The sequence below is a fragment of the Lissotriton helveticus genome, chromosome 12 (assembly GCF_964261635.1).
Source record: "Lissotriton helveticus chromosome 12, aLisHel1.1, whole genome shotgun sequence".
Classification (NCBI taxonomy): domain Eukaryota; kingdom Metazoa; phylum Chordata; class Amphibia; order Caudata; family Salamandridae; genus Lissotriton; species Lissotriton helveticus.
In genome coordinates, this window is record NC_136073.1 from 301,796,710 (window position 1) to 301,819,008 (window position 22,299).

The 22,299-nt window shown below is 49.2% G+C and overlaps 1 protein-coding gene across 7 annotated transcripts in view; it reads right to left on the minus strand.

Annotated features, from left to right (window-relative positions):
* Positions 1-22,299, minus strand: part of LOC144799146 (uncharacterized) — a 224,904-nt gene that overhangs the window by 31,030 nt on the left and 171,575 nt on the right. For all 7 annotated transcript variants that reach the window (XM_078670362.1, XM_078670363.1, XM_078670361.1 and 4 more), the window contains 2 exons: positions 6,934-6,999; positions 6,775-6,840 (listed from right to left, as the gene is read on the minus strand). In XM_078670362.1, coding sequence (XP_078526488.1) covers positions 6,775-6,840; positions 6,934-6,999 — 132 coding nt within the window. The remainder of the gene's footprint in view (positions 1-6,774; positions 6,841-6,933; positions 7,000-22,299) is intronic.

The window sequence follows — 22,299 nt, forward strand, 5'->3', positions numbered from 1 at the left end:
CGGCGGTGGAGAAAAGAGAAATAACACCACTACTGTGAGAACAGATTTCGCAGCGAAGTCTGCCCAACCTGAGTGTCTGCCCTGGCATCAGTGTCCAGGCAGTAATGCTTAGCAAAGGTATGGACTGACTTCCAAGTGGCCGCCTTGCAGATTTCTGCAATTGGAACATTACGGAGCAAAGCTGTCGTGGCAGCTTTGCCCCTGGTGGAATGAGCCTTAGGTTTACCCCCTAAGGTCTTATTCGCCTTCTGGTAACACAATTGTATACAGGACACAATCCACCTCGAGATGGACTGTTTAGAGGTAGCAAGACCCGTCCTGACTGATGTATAATTGATAAACAATTGGTCTGACCTACGAATATCCTTGGTTTTATCCAGATAAAATTTCAACACCCTCCTAACATCCAGGGAATGCAGAGACCTTTCCGCTGGAGAGGAAGGATTCTGAAAAAACATAGGTAAAGTTATGGTCTGGTTAACATGAAAATCAGATATAACCTTTAGAAGAAATTTAGGGTGAGTACGCATAACAACCTTAGCAGCATGAAATACAGTATAAGGTTCTTGGCAACACAACGCCTGAATTTCACTCACCCTGCGGGCCGATGTGATGGCCCCGAAACGCCACCTTCCAGGACAGGTGCTGCAATGAAGCCTTATGAATAGGTTCAAAAGGCTCCTTCATCAATCTGGACAGCACCACGTTCAATTCCCATGAAGGCGAAGGAAGCCGGACAGGAGGGAACACTTTCTTCAAGCCTTCCAAAAAATCTTTGATCACAGGGATCTGGAAGAAGAAGTCTGTGAAGAGCATTTCCTGTAGGCAGTCGGCGCAGCGAGATGAACCTTAATGGAATGGACATTAAGGCCAGACTGCGCCAAATGTAGCAGATACGGAAGGATGACATCTTTCTTACACGTCGTTGGGTCATAGTACTTGGACTTGCACCAGATGCAAAACCTATTCCAGTTGTAAGCATAAGAAGTCCTAGTGGAAGGTCGCTTAGCCTCCTTCAGTATGTCCATGCAATCTTCAGGCAGATTCAAATGCCCATACTGCACTCTCTCAGGAGCCATGTCGCCAAACTCAAAGACGAGAGGTTGGGGTGCACCATCTGCCCCCCGAACTTCGTGAGAAGGTCCGGCCTGCACGGCAACCGTATGTGAGGAAGGAGTAGGTCCGTGAACCACCACTGCCTGGGCCATTCCGGGGCAATCAGGATCATCCGCGCCCTGGACTGGGACAGCTTGATGAGCACCGCCGGAATCGGGGGAATGGGTGGAAAAGCGTACAGAAAGCTGTTCGACCAGTTGATCCACAACGCATTCCCCGGCGTCCCTTGCTGGTAGTACCTGGAGGCGAAGTCTCGGCATTTGCTGTTTTCGGCTGTGGCGAACAGATCTACGTCTGGAGTCCCCCACCTTGCGAAGACTTCTCCTAGTACTTCGTAGTTTATGACCCATTCGTGGTTTTCCTGAATCAGTCTGCTCAGTGAGTCTGCCTGAACATTCAGCACACCTGGCAGATGGGTAGCCATTATCATCAGTCCTCTGGCCAGAAGCCAGCGCCAGATCGCCTGCGCCTCCTGCGACAGTGCGCGATCTCGACCCCCCCTGCTTGTTGAGGTAATACATCGTGGTCGGATAGTCCGTCTGAACAAGCAGAGAGTTGGTCCGGAAGGACGGATGAAAGGCCTTCAGCGCAAAGTGAACAGCTCTGAGTTCCAGGAAATTAATGTGGTACGTGGACTCCGTCGGGGACCACGTCCCTTGAATCTAAGTCTCCGGAGTGCGCCCCCCAGCCATGGAGCGACGCATCCGTCATGATAGTCTGCGTGGGAATGTCCTTGTGGAAGGTACCCCTCCGAGGAGATTCTCCGCTGAACACCACCACTTCAGAGACTGAAGAGCATGCAGCGACAGTCGTATCTTGTCGTCCCAAGATCCTTTCCTCTGATCCCACTGATCCTCCAAGCACTCCTGCAATGGTCTCATGTGCAGCCGTGTGTGTGGCGTGAGGAAGATACAAGAGGCCATCGACCCCAGGAGAGAAGACACCGTCCTCACTGTTGTAGATGGAGCGGCCATAAGAGCCTGAGCCTTCCGAAGGAGTGATAATCGTCTCTCCTCCGCAGGAGACACGCATGCTGATAGCGTATTGATGGCGGCTCCCAAGTACTGTATGCACTGGACCGGAGTCGGGACAGACTTGGACATGTTGATGTGCAACCCCAGCTTGTTCAAGAGAACGCACGTCTTCTGGAAGTGCGCTTGAGCTTCCGAGAAGGAGGAGGCCTTGATCAACCAATCGTCCAGGTAGACAAACACCTTGTTCTACCTTAGGTGTGCGGCTACCACTGCCATGCACTTCGAGAACGTTCTGGGTACAGACTTCAGTTTGAATGGCAGTACTGTGTACTGATAATGATTGCCGCGACTTGGATTCGCAGGAACTTCCTGTGTTTGTGTGCAATGGGCACATGGAAGTACGCATCCTGTAGGTCTATAGCACACAGCCAGTCTCCCTGTTGCAGCGGAGGATAAATCTGATGCAACAACAGCATGCGAAACTTCTCTCTGCGAATCCACTTGTTAGCTTGTCGCAAATCCAGAATGGGCCTGAACTCGTTCTTGTCTTTCTTGCGAACCAGGAAGAACCGGGAGTACAGACCTCTTCCTCTTTGAGACAGAGGTACGTCTTCTATCGCCCTTTTCCTTAACAGGATATCGGCCTCCGCCTGGAGCTCGCGCAGCTGAAACTGCGAGCTGACCGGAAGAATTGATGTAGGCGGGCTGGTGAACCGAAGACTGTATCCATTGCAAACAATATTCAGCACCCACTTGTCTGGAGTAATTTTTCTCCACTCTGCCAGAAAAAATTTAACGCTTCCCCCCCACCGGAGCGGGTAACGGATGTAGGGGAAGTAACCGCTCAGGGTCGAGACCCAGCCGGGCATTTGTTCGCTGTAGAGGATTGCTGGCCTCCTCTACCCTTCTGGCGCTTCTGGAAGGGCCTCCGGAACTGCTGCTGTTGTTGCTGCTGTCCCGAAGCCGGTCCTTGCCCTCTGCCCTGTGTCCCGAACAGTCTCTGGAACGGGCGGTAGGCCTTCTTTTCTTTGGGCTTCTCCAAGCCCACAGCCGTCAGGGTCTCGGCCTCCACTTTCATGCGGGCCATCTCATGCTGGCCGAACAGGGTTTCCCCCGAGAAGGGCAGATTGGCCACCCGCTACGACAAAAAAAAAAAAAAAAAAAAAAAAAAAAAAACTACGATTCCGGACCCAACCACCAGATTGCGGAATATGCACAGCATAGTGAATCCAGAAAGTTTCACGCTGCAAAACTTCCGGTGCTTCTGTGCAATGGGCACATGGAAGTACGCATCTTGCAGACCTATCGCACAAAGCCAGTCTCCCCTTTGTAGCTGAGGATAGATCTGGTGCAAAGGCAGCATGCAAAACTTTTCCCTGCGAATCCATTTGTTTGCTTGCCGCAAATCCAGAATGGGCCTCAACTCATTCTTGTCCTTCTGTACTAGGAAGAAATGTAAAGGCCCTTTCCCCTTTGAGACAGAGGGACGTCTTCTATAGCCCTTTTATTTAACAGGGTATCGGCCTCCGCCTGGTGCTCGTGCAGTCGGAACTGCGAGCAAACCAGTGGAATTGCTGGAGGCGGGCTGGTGAAACGAAGACTGTATACATTGCCAACAATATTCAGCACCCACTTGTCCGGAGTAATTTTTCTCCACTCTGCGAAGTAATGTTGGATGCTTCCCCCCCACCGGAGCGGGTAACGGACGAGGGGGAAGTAGCACCTCAGGGCCTAGACCCGGCCGGGCCTTTGGCCGTCGAGGAGTGTTCGCCCATGAGGCACAGGGTCAGACTGATTTGCATATGGCCATGTCTGAACTGGGGTGGCAGAGTGGGCTAAAGAACGGTGATGGATTAAACCCAGATCTTTTGACTGGGTGTGAGTGTTAGATTGATTCAGATGCTCCGTCCATTACCACCCCCTTTTGTACCGCTGTATATCTCTTGGGTGCATACAAATGCAACCCAGAATATTTTCCTTTTACTCTGCCTTTTATGGGTGTAACCTTTATAAAGTGAAAGGTGCATGGCTGTATGTACTTGTCCACATGTAGCCCCAGCCCTTGTATTTATGCGTGCAAGATTAATGCTATTCATTCTTGATTCCTTGTAGAAGGGATTAACATAGCCTTGCCACGTTAGAGGTTGCAGGGGCCCCGTAGGTAAAGCTGCAATATTGCGCACCTTTGTGATTCTGACGGTTGCAGTGCCCTGCAGCAGGACAATAATGCTTTGAAAGTGGCCGTAGTCACTGGTAATCTGTTTGCATATTACCTGTGTTATTGTGATATTCCTAACCATGTGCTTTGTAGCTGGATTCTATGACTTTGCACAATTGTTGTAAGGCAGCTGTTTCCTTTGCAGTTGCAATGGATTTTTCCCTGGCCCACGTGTTAATGCGTGTTTGATGCGCCAGCATAGGTTATTCGTGAACTGTTGCTTTTTTCTTAGTTTAAAGCTTGGCAGTTTCTGGAGCAATACAGGGCATTTCGCGTGTACTTTATCTGTATCACTTTTGCCCCATAGTTGTGAGGCAGCGGTTTCATTTTTGCAGCTGCGATAAAATGTGCCCTGGCACACGTGTTAATGCGTGTTGGAGGCAGCAGGATTTGTTATTTGTGACCTGCGGCTTACTATTAAGTTAAATGCCTTGAGCGGCTATAAATAGTGCCAAAAGTTGTAGCGCGTTTTTTGGGCCCTTGCGTTATGTTATAGAGGGGCTATGTACTATATTTGATAGCCCTGGTACTCGGTAACAAACATTTTATGTTGTTGCTGGGGCCCCTTCTCCAAATTCCCGTGTCTCTGCCTGTTCTCAGAGAGCATTAGAGGAATGCGCTCTTGAAGATAAGCTGATAATTTATGGGTGCGGGATTGCCTTCAACTCTGAAGAATCCCTTGTGCCCGCTTTGAAGTGGAGTGGGGGGTTTTATAGCCCTTCCCTCCATCTGCTGAGACGTGAGCAGCATATGGCAACCCGCTAGAAGTGTTGTGTCCAGATATTTCCAGTTGTGAACAAAGGGTTTGTTTTGCAATGAGGCCTACTAATATCTGCTTTTTTTAATTTATTTTTTTATATTTTTTCCCCCGATTGAGGGAGAACTTTTTGGTCTAGGCCTGTTTATGGTGTAGGCCTGAGTATAGTTTGTGGTATCTGCTAAGGCTTGTGCCAAGTTAGAAAACAACCCGCCTTCGTTTTTTTTGTTTTAACTGTAAGCATAGAGCGTTCCATTTACGCCCTAGCCCTGTTAAGGAAAAAACGTTATGTACCACAGCTTGAAAATTAGGTGTTAAAACCATTTTAAGAAAACACCCCTGCCCTTTACTGGAGGAGTTCTGTTTGGTTCGGTACCTGTAGGCATTGCACGCTAACCTTACGCGTTATCAATGTCCTGAACAGGGTGGGGATTTGGGAATGAATAGTTCCCAGAGTTGTTGTGCTGTGTGGAAGAGGCACAGTTGTGCGTTTCCACCCCTCTTTTCCAACATTTGAAATTCAGATTGTAAACCACTGAAAGACACGGACGTAATGTACAAACATCCCCTGTCCCATTACCAGAGGTGCTGTGCTGTCCATGTGTTGTGTGTTCCCAACCTAGCACAAACTAAGAAGTAGGCTTCAGGAACGAAGACACAAAGTGTACAAGTAACCCGCACACTGCCTTAGGCCCTACACGGTAGCTGTGTTGGGAAGTCCAACCTTGTAATAAAAGGAGTGGCCGTGCTTCTTTATTTAAGGCTCTTTGCTGGTACCTGGAGCAAATCATCCGTGTTTTGCTCATAGTCTAATTGATAAAGTAGCAAATTCTTACCTCATGGTCGGATGAACTATCAGCTCCCTGCGGAGAACCCCCCCAAATACCTGGAGAATGCATTCTGCCAGCGAACACAGTACTTGCTCTGGTACCACCCCTCTCGAGGGTTTCTGGTGGGCTCTCTTTTCTTGCCAGCCTCTGCTGCTGTCCCATCAGAGAAGTCTTCAGTGCACCTCCGATCTCCATTGCGGAAAAAATAATCTGAGAACCTGCACACACACGATGGGGGTTGTAGCCTCACCAAGGGGGGTGGGGGTTTCAGGTTTCACAACCTCCCACATAAAAAAAAAATACAAAGCACTTTCCAAACTCCAACCGCTAGATGGCGGAATATGTACAGCATAGTAAATCCAGAAAGATTCACGCTCCAAAACTAAAGTCCGCACATTAGGGTGGTGCCAATATAGGTACTGCGCATGTTACTTGTGGCGCAGCTGACGCAGAGCTGAACACCACCACCTTACTGTGCCCAAGTGTGCTGCTAAAAAGAATTCTGATCCAGTCTGACACCTCGGCATTTATTTGAAGATAAGCATCTGATAAAGACTTCGGGCTTCAGATTTAAGTGTGAAAACATGTATTACGAGAGCCTTCCCTGATGGTCAAAAAAGAATCTTACGTTAGCTGCTAATAAAAGGGGTGGAGGGGACAAAGTTAACCTTATTAGGCTTAAAAGCAATGAATGTTGCACCAAAAGAAAGGAAGAAAAAGACCACACAAATTAAACGTACCACTCCTTTGAGGAACATGAAACCAAAGTATTAACGAGGCACTGAAAGGAGCAGCTTTTAAAGTGATCAGTGTCGGGGGTGTAGGGTTAAAGGGGATGGAGAGACATACTACAACTTCACCAGTTATCTGAAAACTAACCTGAAGGACGATCCAAATGCAGGCCATGGCCAAGTAAAGAAGGCCTATAAGTTGACTCCGATGCATCTGCCAAAATAAAACAAAAACACAGCTCACACAGTAAAATAATGTGTTAAGTAAAAGCTGTATTTCTACTTCACCTATTCACCAAAAACTCACCTGAAGAGCGTTCCAAATGCATGCCGTGCCCAAGTAGTGAAGGCCTATAAACTGACTCAGTACCATCTACAAAAGCAGAAAATTTAGGGAATTAAATTATATAAAATTCTTTAGAAATGTACTCATTCAATATTTTACACATGCTTCAATGGGTATAATTGTTGCACAAGTTACTACTTGTGTAACGATATATCCGTAAGAGACATTAGTTAGTGATAGATTCCTTACCTTATAATATCCCCAGGCATCAGACTGGATCCGGAATTTTTTTGCGTAGCAGTACCCATGCGCGTCGATAGGCGTCGTCCGCGTCCGTGTCGTGGGCGCCGTAATGACGTCGGAGTACTTATACGCCGCCTCCGCGTGCTGACGTCAGTTCTTATACACAGCTTTTCCGTGCCAGATACGCAGAGCCATGATGGAACCAACACTGGTGCCATGAAACTAGGGCCCTGAAAGGGGATGACCTTAACCCTAGATAACGTTTCACAGAATGGGGAGGATGGGTGGGTCGTTAGGGAATCTATAACTAACTAATGTCTCTTACAGATATATCGTTACACAAGTAGTAACTTTTGCATCTGAGACACGTTAGTGATAGATTCCTTACCTTAGAATAGATACCCCAGCAATACCAACCCCGGTGGTGGGTCTGCGAACCAATAATCACACCAGCAAGTCCTGGAGGACGGAACGGCCAAAGAAGCCATCCCTCCGGACTTGGCTGTCCAGGCAGTAGTGTCTAGCGAATGTGTGCAGCGAGGCCCACCTCGGCCCAAGGCAGTTGCTTTCGCCGTGGCCAGAGTGGAATGAGCCCTCTGCCCAACAGAAGGTTCCTTCTTGGCCAAGGAGACACACGCTTGGATGCACAAGATGATCCACCGAGAGATGGTCCGCTTGTGCACTGCCCGTCCCTTCTTAGCACCCGCGTAACCAACAGAGTTGGTCATCCACCCGGAACTGGCGCGTGCGATCCAGATAGTAAGAGAGCGCACATTTTGGGTCCAGAGGGTGGAGCCTCTCTTCCTCTTTTGAGGGATGCGGAGGCGGAAAGAAGGTGGGCAAGGTGATGGACTGCCCGATGTGGAAGGCCGTGACAACCTTGGGCAGGAAAGAGGGTCTTGTCCGCAACACAACCTTGTCCGGATGGATAGAGAGGAAAGGGGGTGTGGAAGAAAGAGCCTGGTGCTCACTCACTCTCCTGGCAGAGGTGATGGCAACCAGGAAAGCAGTCTTCAAGGTAAGAAGACGGAGAGGACAGTTATGGAGTGGCTCAAAGGGAGCACACATTAGATAAGTACAAGGTTCTAGTCCTACTGGGGCATCACAAATGGAACAGGAGGAAACATGTGAGTGATGCCCTTCAAAAACCTATTTACAATTGGGGACTTGAACAAAGATGGCTGATCAGGTAGCCTTAAGAAGGAGGAAAGGACAGAAAGGTAACCCTTCATAGTGCCCAGAGCAGAGCCCTGCTTGGCAAGAGAAAGAAGGAAGAGGAGAACCTCAGAAAGGGGGGCAGAGAGTGGATCCACAGCCTTTGCTGTGCACCATGCCACAAATCTGTTCCACCTGCAGGCGTATACCAACTTTGTGGAGGGGCGCCTGGCTGCCAGAATGACATTACAGACTTCAGGAGGCAAGTCAAATGGCCTCAACTGTCGCCGCTCAATCTCCAAGCTTGTAGGTGAGACTGGACAGGTTCGGGTGGAGGACCGTCCCCTGCTGCTGCGACAGAAGATCCTCCTGAAGAGGCAGACGAATCGGGGGATCGACAGACATGCTGAGTAGCTCTGGATACCAATACCTTCGTGCCCAGTCCGGAGCCACAAGGATAACATGGGCCTGGTCGCGCCTGTTCTTCAGCACTCTGGGCAGAAGTGGTAGAGGCGGAAAGGCGTACATAAGACCGCAACTCCACACGCGACGAAAAGCGTCTCCGAGCGAGTGCCGCCTTGGAAATTCCAACGCGCAGAACTGATGACATTGCGCGTTCTCTTCTGTGGCGAATAGATCTAACCAAGGCTCTCCCCACTGCTGAAAGAGGCCTTGCGCCACGTCCAAGTTCAGACGCCATTCGTTATCCATCTTATACAGACGGCTGAGTTCGTCCGCCCTGGCGTTCAGAGAACCTGCCAGGTGTTGAACCACCAGGGTCACGCCCTGATGTTCCAGCCACTGCCAGAGGCGCAGAGCCTCCTGGCATAGGGTCCACGACCCCACCCCGCCCTGTTTGTTGCAGTACCACATGGCGGTGGTTAACACCTGCACTACACTTCCCCGGACAGAGGGGAGGAATGCCTTCAGTGCAAGCCGCATCGCCCGCAGCTCCAGAAGGTTGATGTGGAGCTGGGACTCCGCCAGAGACCAGAGGCCTCTGATATCCGCCTCTCCCATGTGGCCCCCCCAGCCCTGGAGGGACGCATCAGTCACAACTACGTGCTCCGGTTGGGGTAGGGAGAGGGATCTGCCGCTGACCCAATCACAGTCTGTGAGCCACCACTGCAACTGTCTTGCAGTGCCCTCCGAGATCAAGATATGGTCGGACAGGTTGCCCTGATGCTGGGCCCACTGAAACTTCAGGTCCCACTGCAGAGCCCGCATCCGCCACCGGGCGTGATGCACCAGAAGGATGCAGGAGGCCATCTGCACCAGAAGCCGCAGCGTCAACCTGACCGAGACTCGGGATAAAGGCTGAAAGATCGGAATCAGAGACTGAATATCTTGAACCCGGTGTTCGGGAGGATAAACCCGAAACTGCGCCGAGTCTAGAACCGCTCCGATGAAGAGGAGCTTCTGAGAGGTCACAGGTGTGACTTCGGCACATTGATGGAGAACCCCAGCAGTTGCAGGAGGTCGGCCGTAGTCTGGAGGTGGCTGACGACTGTCTGGGGCGAGCCCGCCTTCAACTACCAGTCGTCGAGGTAGGGGAAGACTGAAACTCCAAACCTGCGCAGATGAGCTGCGACCAACGCCATCACTTCCGTGAACACCCGTGGGGCGCTGGTAAGGCCGAAGGGGAGCACGGTAAACTGAAAGTGCTCGTGGCCTACCGTGTACCGCAGGTAACGCCGGTGGGCCGGCAGGACGGGGATGTGAAAATAAGCGTCCTGCAAGTCCAACGCTACCATCCAGTCTCCAGGGTCTAGGGCAGCCAAGACCTGAGCCATTGTCAGTATCTTGAACTTCTCCTTCCGGTTGGGTACCAGTAAGTAGTGGGAGTAACAACCACACCCTACTTCTGGCCCAGGAACGCGCTCAATGGCCCCCTTGGCCAAGAGGGCCGTAACTTCCTCTCGTAGAAGTGTCAAGTGATCCCCTGACACGCGTTGGTACTGCGGTGGCATGGCTGGAGGGGACGTCTCGAAGGGGCGGGAGTAGCCCCTTCGGACGATTTGCAGCACCCACCTGTCCGTAGTGACAGTGCGCCAGTGGTGGTGGTGATGGTGAACCCTGCCCCCCCACTGGCGTCACATGGGCCTGAAAGCACGGACAAGGAGGGTTTTGAGGCGGATGCTGCAGGGGCAGGTGTGGACTGGCCTCGCCGTTGTCCCCGACCGACGCCAGGGCGGATTCCACGGCCGCCACCGGCGCGTGGCTGGCAGCAGGTGTGGGGGCGCCCCTTCCTTGGCCACGAAAGGAGCGAAAGACACCCGTTTGCTGGCGCGGGCCGAGAGGCCCAAGGACTTGGCCGTAGCCCTGGAGTCCTTAAAGCGCTCAAGCGCATGGTCTGGCTTGTCGCCAAAGAGGCGACGGCCATCGAACAGCATGTCCATAAGTGTGTTTTGGACATCGGCCGAGAAATTGGCGGACTTCAACCAGGCGTGACGACGAATCGCCACCGTTGTTGCCATCGCTCTGCCTATCGAGTCGATAGTGTCCAGCCCACACTGGATGGAGTACCGTGCCGCATCTCGGCCCTCCACAAGGGCCTGGCCGAGTTTAGCCCGTACCTCCAACGGGCATTCTGGCAGCACGGCCGCGACCGTGTCCCACAGAGAGTGGGTGTAGCGGCCCAAGAGGCACACGGTATTGACTGACCGCAATCCCAAACTCAGGGAGGAGAATACCTTTTCCCCGTAGTTCTCGTACCTCTTGGATTCCTGGTCGGGGGGAGCCGACGGGAATGCGGTCTGGGAATTGGAGGACCAGATAACCAGGCTCTCAGGGGTGGGATGGGTGGACAGAAAGCAAGGGTCACCCGGAGCCGGGCGGTGGCGTCTGGCCACGTTCCTATCCACAGGCTGCCCTGTGGCGGGCCTGGACCAAGTGCCCAAAAGAACGTCTGACAAGGCCTCATTAAACGGCAGCAGAGGCCCAGCGGAGCTTGACTGCGTTTTAAGGACCTCAGTGAGGAGGTTAGTCCTCACGGCCGCAACGGGGAGCTCAAGGCCCAAGGCCCAAGGCCTTGGCCGCCCTCATCAGCACCACGCTATAATCAGCCACCTCCTCCGTAGCCACGCTAGGAGGGGAGACAAAACCAGTGTCGGGCGAAGTGTCCAGACCACTGGCCTCCCAAGCTCTCCTGTCCAGTCCGCAGAAGACTGACACTCACATGACAGAGGGTCCTCAGATCCCTCCCAATCCTCCTCACCACCCACCGCCTGGTACTCAGGCTCAAAAGATGGGGCCGGGTCATAGAAATATAAATCTCCCATCGGCGTTGAAAGCGGCGCCGGACCCAAATCGAGGGCAGGACCAGGGACGACGTTGTCCTGGGGCTGCACCGGGGGCGACACCCGTGGGGCAGACGCCGGCGAGGTCGTGAGGTCGACCGGCGGCGACCCGGATCCGGACCCAGAGGGTCCCTGCGGACCGAAGTCGCTGACGGCGGCCCGTGTGGGGACCCAGTCGGAGCCGCTTGGCCCGAAGGCGCCGCGGAACCCGACGGAGGAGCGAGCGACCTCATGGCCATGAGGAAGTCTGCAATCTCCCCCGGCGTCGCGTCCTGCCCAGGGACCGGCGGATGTGGAGCTGGCCACGGAGCCGCGAGTGCGGTGTCGCCCGAACCCCCGGCGCGTCGTGCGAGCATCGGCCAGGGGGGGGCGAGAATCGGAAGAGCGATGATGCCTCTTCGACTTCTTGAGCCTCTTACCTGAGGACTTCGAGCCCGAAGACGACTCCCGGAACTGTGATGGCTCCGGCCCCGCGACCGGTCCCTCAACCTCCTTTCGGACAGGGACCTCAAGCGGCGCGGGGCGGACTGCCGAAGCTTGAGTCGCTTACAGGACCACTCCCGTCTAGCCTTAGTCGTCAGGGCCCGGCAGTCTGAGCAGGAATTGTCGTCGTGGTCCAGGCCTAAACAGTGCAAGCACCGGCGATGGGGGTCGGTAACCGACATCAGTCGGTTGCAGTTGGCACAGTGCTTGAACCCGGGCATCCCTACCGGCACCGTCGGAGTCGAATAGACACGAAAATGGATCAAAAAGGATCTCAAAAGGTTAGTCAAAAGGTGACTAGGGTACAACTTTTTCCAGATCCGCGCTAGCTGGCGCGGAAAAAAGAAGAACTGATGTCAGCACGCGGAGGCGGCGTCTAAGTACTCCGACGACGTCATTACAGCGCCCACGACGCAGACGACGGACGCGGAGCCACGGACGACGCCTACCGACGCGCATGGGTACTGCTACGCAAAAAATTTCCGGATCCAGTCTGACGTCTGGGGATACTCTACGGCAGAGGTCTTCAAACTTTTGTAGGTTGAGCCCCCCCAGCTGAATTCTTTTTAGATGTTGGGCCCCCCCACCACCTGACAGAAATTTCTGGACTCGACCGCCACGCGCACATTCCGGGCATATTCAGCGAATAACATTCAATACAATACGTTTTTTATGGTTGTTGCATGAAGCAAACATTTCTCTACAAATAGTAATAGACTCCCTCACATCAATTACATTAAAAAGAAATTAAACAAAACGGTATTTACAAGAATTTGTTTAGGAATTATTCCAGTCCATCAGGGAAAAAACAGAACTGTCTCTATCAAGGGGCCCCTGGAAAGATGTCCGAGAGACACGTAGTATTGCCGCTAATAGTTACCTCGATCATGCAAGTTACATGCACATACATGACACGGTCAAAGGCTACTAACACCCATTCTACTGTTCACCCACTCACACTTGTTCACTCACTCAATCATACATTCTCATCTAACTACCCTTCCACTCATTCACCTAATTCACATTGCCATTCCCACTCACTGTTATATTTTCAGTCATTAAAATAGGTTATTGAAGACAGCAGGTTGAATTTCAGTCAACTCATGGTGTTTTAACAAGCTTTTGTCTATCCACCTTATCATTCTCACAGTCATCCACCCGGTTACTCACTCAACTACTCACTTAAGATCATTCCCCTACCTACCTACCCACATCCAACAATTATTTCACTTTCTCCCACCTTACGTCATACACTTACTCACTCATATTCACCCATCCGTATATCAAGCTTCCTATGGTTATCCAACCAATTCATACAACCAGTCGTCAAATTTACCTGCCCACACAGTCAACCCCCACATTCAGTTACTCATCCATTCACACTCTCATACACCAAACATCACCCATTGAGTAACCAACAATTTCATTAATAAAAAGCTACACTAAGTGGCGTTGTTAGTGCCTGTTTTATTCTCCCTGCAGATTACATCTAGCAATGTCTACTGCCACAACATTAAGCACATTTGATCTGCAAATGAGATAAAAGAACCATCTGTAGTTGTAACAGTAGGTTGCTTTGTACTGACCCCATTTGTGCTGCAGAGAAGACAGCACAGCAGTTAGAAAGGAATAGATTTTGACTTTTTTCTCCAGCTTATTTGTGGAGTTTTTTTTTGAAGGAGCTGCTTATCCGGTCAATTTACCTGAAAACTTAACGTTACCTCACACTCATCAGGATTTCTTTTTTACATTTTTTTAACTTTTATTTAGTAGGAGCTTGACCCAAAGGGGTTTTATGGCTTTTTACATGAGCGCCAGTTATGTTACACAAGCACATTTGTGTTGGTTTTTTTAGGCGGGGTTGACTAAGTGATTAGCCCAGAATCACAGAATGTTAATTAAGCTGACCCTAACTAGGCTCTCCAGTTCCACAGTCTTTTCAATCACACCTTTATTAATATTTCCAAAATTTACAGCTTTTTGTGTGGCGCGATATAAAGATGAAAAAACGGTTTCAAGCCTGATAAACTTCACTAAACCAAAACGTCCAGAATGCAGGTTTGGACATTTCTCACCTCAGACAAACCTGCTCTACATAGTGAGGTACATTCGTAGCTGTATGATAATGTTTCCAGTGCCGTTCCTGCTTCATAAGTGAAACTGAACTCCCCTCAATGTGCTGTGATTCTTGCACTGTCTGTCCCGCTGTATGTTCCGTTTCTTTATGTGAGGCAGCTGCCACATTTATTTGCCTCCGTTAGTTATGGTGTTCAGGCAGCTCGCAGTGCAGTATAGGATGAATTCTCAAATAGGCAAGCTGCCACTAAGTATGAAAGAGCCCGTCCTGGGATGGCCGTAAACACAATAACTCAAGCCTAAATTGACGCCACAGACTGACGTAATAGCTTGGTCTGTGGCGCCTTTCGCATGCTTCCTAAACCCACCCTTTCACAGATCGTCACAGGGTGAGGTGTGGTCTGTGAGAAAGTGTCACTCGTATTTATTGATATGTCACTCGAAATAACACTGAAATTATGAAAATGTCACACATAGCAATCTGACGCCTTGGCAGCTATGGATAGATAAGGAGCTACAGTATAACAATTACTTATCCAGCATTATCTCGCACATTCCCTGTACCCCAGGTTGTAATTACTCCCAGTGAAAGAACTGTGTTCCCCCTCCCCCCCCCGCACCCCTCTAGCTACGCTTGCCTCCCACTGCAGCTCGAGCATGGCACCTACAAATCAACCCCCTCCTGGGAGACTTAGCAACACAAAAGATGCCATCGAACTCCCCTCCCTCCCCCTTTCAAATACCGGAGTCCTCCAAGAAGGCAGGGAACAAAGGTCAGCGTGGAGTGCGCGCCCCCCTTGGGAAGGTGTCGCGCCCCACAGATTTAAGAACACTGCTCTAAGGTAAGGAGTCTATCACTAACGTGTCTTTCAGATATGCACATTTCTCTATCACAACCATCTTCATTGATTTAAAAACAATTAATAGAATTCATATGTGTGGGAAGCTGGCTCTGTATATACAATACCAAAGTAAAGTATAATGTGCACAGAGTCCAGGGGGTTCCCAGAGGTATAGGAGAGGCTAAATTAGATAATCACGAACAGCTCTCCTTTTGGTAGTGTGGTCGAGCAGTTAGGCTTATCAGGAGGGTGTGGTAAGCATTTATTGTATTCATTCAATCAAGGACTGATTACACACACACAGACAGAATCCAGACTAATTAGGCAAGTATAAAATAGGTATAGTTATGTTGTATTTCTAGAACCAAGCAGGACTTTGTACAGGTAGGTAACATTTTACAAGGAAATGCAATAGGGAATGGATTTGCAAACAGTTTAAATTACATAGAAATTACTTGATTACTTTTGTGTTACTTTTAGATTAGATCAACCTCTCAGGGGGGGGGCATGCCTAGATATTGCACTGTGGATCCTACAATACAGATAAGTAAGACTTTTTCAGGTTTAATATAGTTACTTTTCTTTCATACCAAAGTTCAGATCGACAGAACATTTTTAGGAACAAAACATCACAACATTGGCTCCTATGGGAAACAGAGTGTTAGCGGTTTACAGGTACGTACTCGACCTACAAGTATGGCTTTTGGGTGGTTAGGACCAGGATTCCCTAAGGCCCAGTAAGGCAATCAAATTGCACCACCAGCTGCACTGCGGAGGTCGGGTACAGAGTGCAGGGGCACAATGTTAGCCAATAGGGCTAAGGGGGCCTTCGGTCAGGGGCTGATTACGAGCAGGCCACTCGGGTGTGGGAGCAAAGCTCTTGGGGTTAAGATCAGGCCTCCAGGGGCCAACAATCCACACAGGTGCTGCACCACCAGCGCCAAAGAGGTGACCAAATGCAGAGTGCCAATAAGACATCAGGAGCCCTGCGATTCTCAATGAAGATCTCTGGTTTGGAAACGATGCTGCAAGCTCAGGCAGGGAGGCTTCCTGAAGGTGACCACCGGCTGGAGAGGTCAGTTGGTTCTTTGGGGCTGCCTGGACACTGTCCTTTGGGCCACCCAAGGTCGGGGGGTCTAGCACAGGGGTGTCTTTTGCGATGGATGTTCTTAACAGCGCGGTCATGGTCGGTGGGACCCTTCAGGTTGTGACGGCAGACGTCTGGTTGAAGCTCGAGTTAGGTCGGGAATAATCAGATCCCGGTTCAGGATCACTAGGGAGACCACCTCGTGGTGTTCGGCCACGGGCGTCGGGCGATTCTGTGTTTTAATTCTTTGTTGAGCAAATCCAGTGCTCACGGGCGACAGTCTAGGATGAGTGCAGGGCAGGTCCTGGGGGCTGCTGGACTCACCGGGTTTTCGGAGTAGGAGGTCGGAGTAGGAACAGGCCAGTAGAGCTTGGGCCAACGCAGTTGGTGTTCTCTTCTCCATGATTCAGCACAGCTCTTTGGTCCATCTTTCTTCATCAAATCAGAGGAAAGGTTCAGGGTTGCCCCTAAATACTAGATTTAGAGGTGTCCCAGGGTTGTGCAGGTTGGGTCCAATTGGTTCCTTCCTTGGGGTGAGTACACTCCCTATTATTCCACCCTCCAGTGGAAGGGGTGCATGTACCTCTAAGTGACTTGGTTCCCTCGTCTTCAAGATGAAGGGGAATGAGATGTTTCCATCAACTCTTCTCCCTCAACTGAGGGGTGGGGTTGGCACAGGTGGGCACACCTCTCCTCCTAATTTATAGCTATCAAAGAAAGTTTTTTTAGTGTCAGAGAAACTGTGGGCGCACTGCCAGTAGTAGACGCACAAGAGATTGTATATCGGAGAAAATAAACTAGTGGTGCAACTGGGTGAGTGGAGAAACCCTAATAACCACTCATAGGTTAAACCAGCAAGCTGGGAGAACACAAAGAATCAAGGAAAGGAAACCCTATGCACACACATGTACTATCAGAAATTAATTACTTTAACGTATGCAATAAGACATGCAACAAGTCAAGCAAATAAGGCTGCAGAGAAACAGGGATCTCCTGAACAGAATGGGTAGTCTTCAGGTCTTTAATTTTCATATACAAGCCAGCAGCTAGCATTGGGAAACTGATTGGCAGAGACTCAGGGCAAATTAAGTCTAGTTGCATCAGATGGCAGGCAAAAAGTGGGGGGTAACTATACAAAAAGGGACACTTTCCTACACCATGTACAATCAAAGTTTTAAACCGAGCCACTGGAAAATAAAAATAACATTTTCTGACAACCTCTGAAAACTAATGCCCCTCTTTAAAAAGCAACACATTGACGAAACTGAGTAGATGGCGGAGAAACATGAGATAAATTAATGTCACTCAAGCAGGCTGACCGTTGCTACTACTACACTGGCAAATAGCCACTTTCAAAACAGAAGCACTGATGACACCCATTACTTTTGAAAGTACTTACAGTTTCTTTATAGTGAAATAAATATAAACGATCAAATTAAAATAATCAGGAGGGAATGTACTGGTCTGTAAACAAAAACACAAAAACTGCACCAACTAGTCAATTCACAGGATTTCAGCAATTATCTGAATTAACCCAAAGGAATATTAAGCAATGTCAGTCTCAAAGTGAACTCACACTGCTAGACATGGGAGAGACATGCTATCCCTGGAGCTTGTTAATATATGAAATCATAACTGCTATAGCCACACTAATGAAGTACAGTCTTCAGAAGAAGTTATTTAAACTAATAGTTACACCTATTAAAGCTATGCGAGTAGTACCATGTGGCTCCAGGATTCAACAATGGATTTCCTTAGGATGTCAATTTATATTTTCAAATCATAAGACAACAATATTTCTTCCTAGTTCAAGGAACTAAACTATTTTGTTTTTAATTGCCCAAACCGGCAGTTTTTGTTAACCAAAGTTTGATCTGCTTAGGATAAGGAATACAGTGACAGCTTAAAAATAATATACAAAAAACTTAAAATAGTTGTGTTAAAAAGAGAAAGAAAGTCAAGCCTCTAGTAAAGACCACAGCACCATAAGAAAGAGGTGGAAGTTTAAGGGTTATCACTTGAAGATCTGGCTGGGAAGAAGGCACATGGGAGACTGGTTGCAGATGTACTTCTACCAGTCAACCAAGGGCTTAGCACCATGGGAGAGTAGATGAAATCTTTGTTCCAAGGTAATCGTGGGCTCAACAAAGTCAACTGAATCTACAAAAAACACCATTAGAGTGGGGCAATATGTGCTGCAACTCTTAGGAACTCTCTGTAGTAACTATTCTTTAGGTACCAGGGGTACCACTTACTAGGGACTTCGAGGTGCTAAAGGTTTGGTCAATTAGGGATCAATTGATCTGTTAACTTGGTTGGGAAAACAACACCTGCACTGGGGACTTAGTTAGCAGGAACCCAGTGCACTTCAGTCATTATTGCATCAAATACCAGGCACACAGTGGGGAAGACTACTGCAACAAAATCCCAGTTTCCTACAGATGTGTCATGGACTGCATCAAGAAGTCTACCAAAAATGGAAAGTTAACTGCTACAGAGAGTAAATTTCCATTCAGCGTGAGAGGGCAGCAACAGCAGCACATTAACAGACTGCATGCCACAGGTTAACATATGCAAGATTGCCACATAAAACATGACACACATTCTACAAACATTATTGCATGGATACTGATGTTGCTGTGTGTCAAGTGGTGCTGAAAACCCTACTTTGGTGATGACATTCTGCAGACTAACAGATAACTTTTGCCTATTATTTTATTTAATTAGCACACACCTCTAAAATAAATTCCATGTTGGAGAAGAATTCTCTGTGAACAGAGTAGTGGCATTATTATATTTAATATGTTCACATAGGACCATCCTTATATCCGTAGCAAAGTGGATTATTCAATTTGGTTTTGGAGTTAAATGTTTGTGAGACTTCGTCAGAATCTCATCAAGGAAGGTGGTAGAGGAAGGGTAAAAGGTATCCACGTATCTCCTCCTGGTGAACTCCTTATGGTTTTCCACCTTTTTGCTTTGCATTCCCTTTCTTCTCCTTCCCTTAAAAAACATAAGATCCTCCTGAAGGGGCAGACTGATCGGAGGATCGATGCTAATCTCTAGAAGCTCCGGATACCAAACTCTCAGTGCTCAGTCCGGAGCCACAAGAATAACCTGTGCTCGGTCGCGCCTGATCTTACTAAGCCCTCTGGGCAGGAGTGGTATGGGTGGAAAGGCGTATAGGAGGCTTGAGCTCCACGCACGACGAAAGGCATCACTGAACGAGTGCCACCTTGGAAACTCCAACGCGCAAAACAGCAGACATTGCGTGTTCTCTTTGGAGGCGAACAGATCCAACTAAGGCTCTCACCACCGTTGAAAAAGAAAACAAGTTACTTACCTGTAACTTCAGTTATCCAGTATTGGTATCTTTCATAGATTCACATGCCTGAATCATTCCCAGTCGTCGAGGCGGGAGTCCCACGGTAAATAAAAAAGCAGTGCCAAAAGCACTTTGTAGTAGTAGTAGGCCCTAGAAATAGGCCTGAGGCCTAAATTATAGTAGCCTATCTACCTCATTATGTCAAAAAGACCAAAGTCTTTGCTCCAATCAGCTCACAGCACCCTCTAGAAACCTCTCTGCAGAGCCAGCTCTCCTCATATTTTCGTAGCACAAGTGGGAACAAGTATCCCAATCTTAGAGAACTGACTCTCCGGGGAGGAGGGTGGGTGCATGTGAATCTATGAAAGATACAAATACTGGATAACTGAAGTTACAGGTAAGTAACTTGATTTCTTATCCAGTATTGGGGTATCTTTCATAGATTCACATGCCTGAATCAGAATAGCAAGCAGTAAACCCGGCAAAGTCGGTTGCGGATGGTGGGAGACTTATTGTAGTGTACCCCCATGAATGTACCGTTAACAACCAACAATCACCTAGAGATTGATCTATTAACAAGTCATATTCTGAACCAACATAGAAATTATGCAATTTCCTACAGGAAAGGAACTTTAGTATCATAGAAACTCAGTATATGATAACATATGTTATATTGAATATGCTACTTACCAGTATGCATCTGTTCTTGGCATGTAGGGCTGCTAACATTCATATCTTAGCATTAGATCGCCGCCTAGTGTTGGGTCCGGATGATCGCACATTGTTGTCCTGGAAGAGTCTTCGAAGTATCCGGAGATAGGTGGCTCCTCCCCTGGACTACAGTGCGCATGGGCATCGGCTCCATTCCCAGATTGTTTTTCGCCATTGTGGCAGAAGATGGAGTGAAAAGTGTAAAGGATGTCCATGCTAATGACTGAATACAATAGTATATCTGCAGCTGCGACAGGCACCGGGGAGGAGGGTGGGCGATATGAATGTTAGCAGCCCTACATGCCAAGAACAGATGCATACTGGTAAGTAGCATATTCAGTTCGAGGCATGTGGGCTGCTAAATTCATATCTTAGCATAGAATACATAGCAGTCCCTCCATCAGCGGCGGTTGCCCGTGCCAGCTGCAGAAACCTGAAAGAGAGTCTTGAGAACAGCCTGTCCTACAGCAGCTTGCTGCTTGGAATGCACATCAACACAGTAGTGTTTTGTAAAGGTATGTGGTGTAACCCACGTGGCTGCTCTGCAAATGTCCTCTAAAGGAATGTTCCCTAGGAAAACCATGGATGCCCCCAATTTGCGTGTGGAGTGCGCCCTTGGGGGTATCGTTAGAGTGCGTTTGGCCTTTTGATAACATATTTGGATGCACTTAACAATCCACCTGGCTATTCCTGCTTTGGAAATAGGGTTGCCTTTGTGTTGTGGTGCGAAGGCAACAAAAAGTTGTTTTGTCTTTCTAAAGGGTTGTGTCCTGTCTATGTAGTACATCAACGCCCTCCGTACATCTAAGGTATGGAGCATTCTTTCCGCCACCGTTTGTGGGTTTTGAAAGAATGCCGGCAACTCAATAGTTTGGTTGAGATGAAACTGTGACACCACCTTCGGAAGGAATTTGGGGTTAGTGCGTAGCACTACCCTATTTGGATGAATCTGAATGAAAGGCTCTTGGATTGTGAGCGCTTGTAGCTCACTAACACGCCTCAGTGACGTAATAGCTATTAGGAAAGCTACTTTCCACGTTAGGAACTGGAGTTCACATGAGTGCAGTGGCTCAAAAGGTGGTCCCATCAGTCTGGTGAGGACCACATTGAGGTTCCACACCGGAGCTGGTGGTGTTCTTGGGGGAATGACTCGTTTCAGACCTTCAAGGAAAGCTTTAATGGCAGGCACTCTGAAGACAGAGAGATGCTGCCTGTTCTGAAGATAAGCCGCTATGGCGGATAGATGTATCCGAATGGAAGTGTACGCTAGATTGCACTTGTAAAGATGCAACAGATAGCAAATGATGTCAGGGATAGATGCATCTAGCGGGTTGATGTCATTGGCTGTACAGTAAATGACAAAACGCTTCCATTTCGCAGCATAGCATGCTCTGGTAGTTGGATTCCTTGCCTCCTTGATGATGTCCATGCATTCCGGAGGTAGGTTAAGGTATCCAAACTCTAGGACTTCAGGAGCCAGATCGCCAGGTTGAGCTGTTGCGGATCTGGATGCTGAATTTCTCCATGGTTCTGCGTCAAAAGTCTGGGCGTGAGGCGCAGTCTTTGATGCGGCACCACTGAGAGTTCGAGGAACGTGGTGTACCATGCTTGGCGCGCCCACGTCGGAGCAACTAGGATGAGAGTCATCGCGTGCTGCCTTAGCTTTCTTGCCACCAGCGGTATCAGAGGGGCTGGCGGAAAAGCGTACGCAAATTTGCCTGACCAGTTCATCCATATCGCATTCCCCTGCGACTGTGGGTGAGGGAACCTGGCGGCAAAGTGTTGGCATTTTGCGTTTTCTTTTGTGGCAAACAGGTCTATCTCCGGATGACCCCACTGCTGGAAGTACGGGTGGAGTACAGATGGGTGTAACTCCCACTCGTGCATTTGATGGCTGTATCTGCTGAGCAGATCCGCCATCTGATTGTCCTTTCCCGGGAGGTGTTCTGCCATGAGGAAAATGTTCCTCTGAATGGCCCACTTCCACATGCTCTGAGCCAGATGAGACAGCTGTGGCGAGTGGGTGCCTCCCTGCTTTTGAATGTAGTACATCGCGGTCATGTTGTCCGTCCGGACTAACACTACCTTGTTGCACAGATGTACAATGAAGGACTTGATCGCCATGAAGATTGCCATCAGTTCCAGATAATTGATGTGCATCCTCTG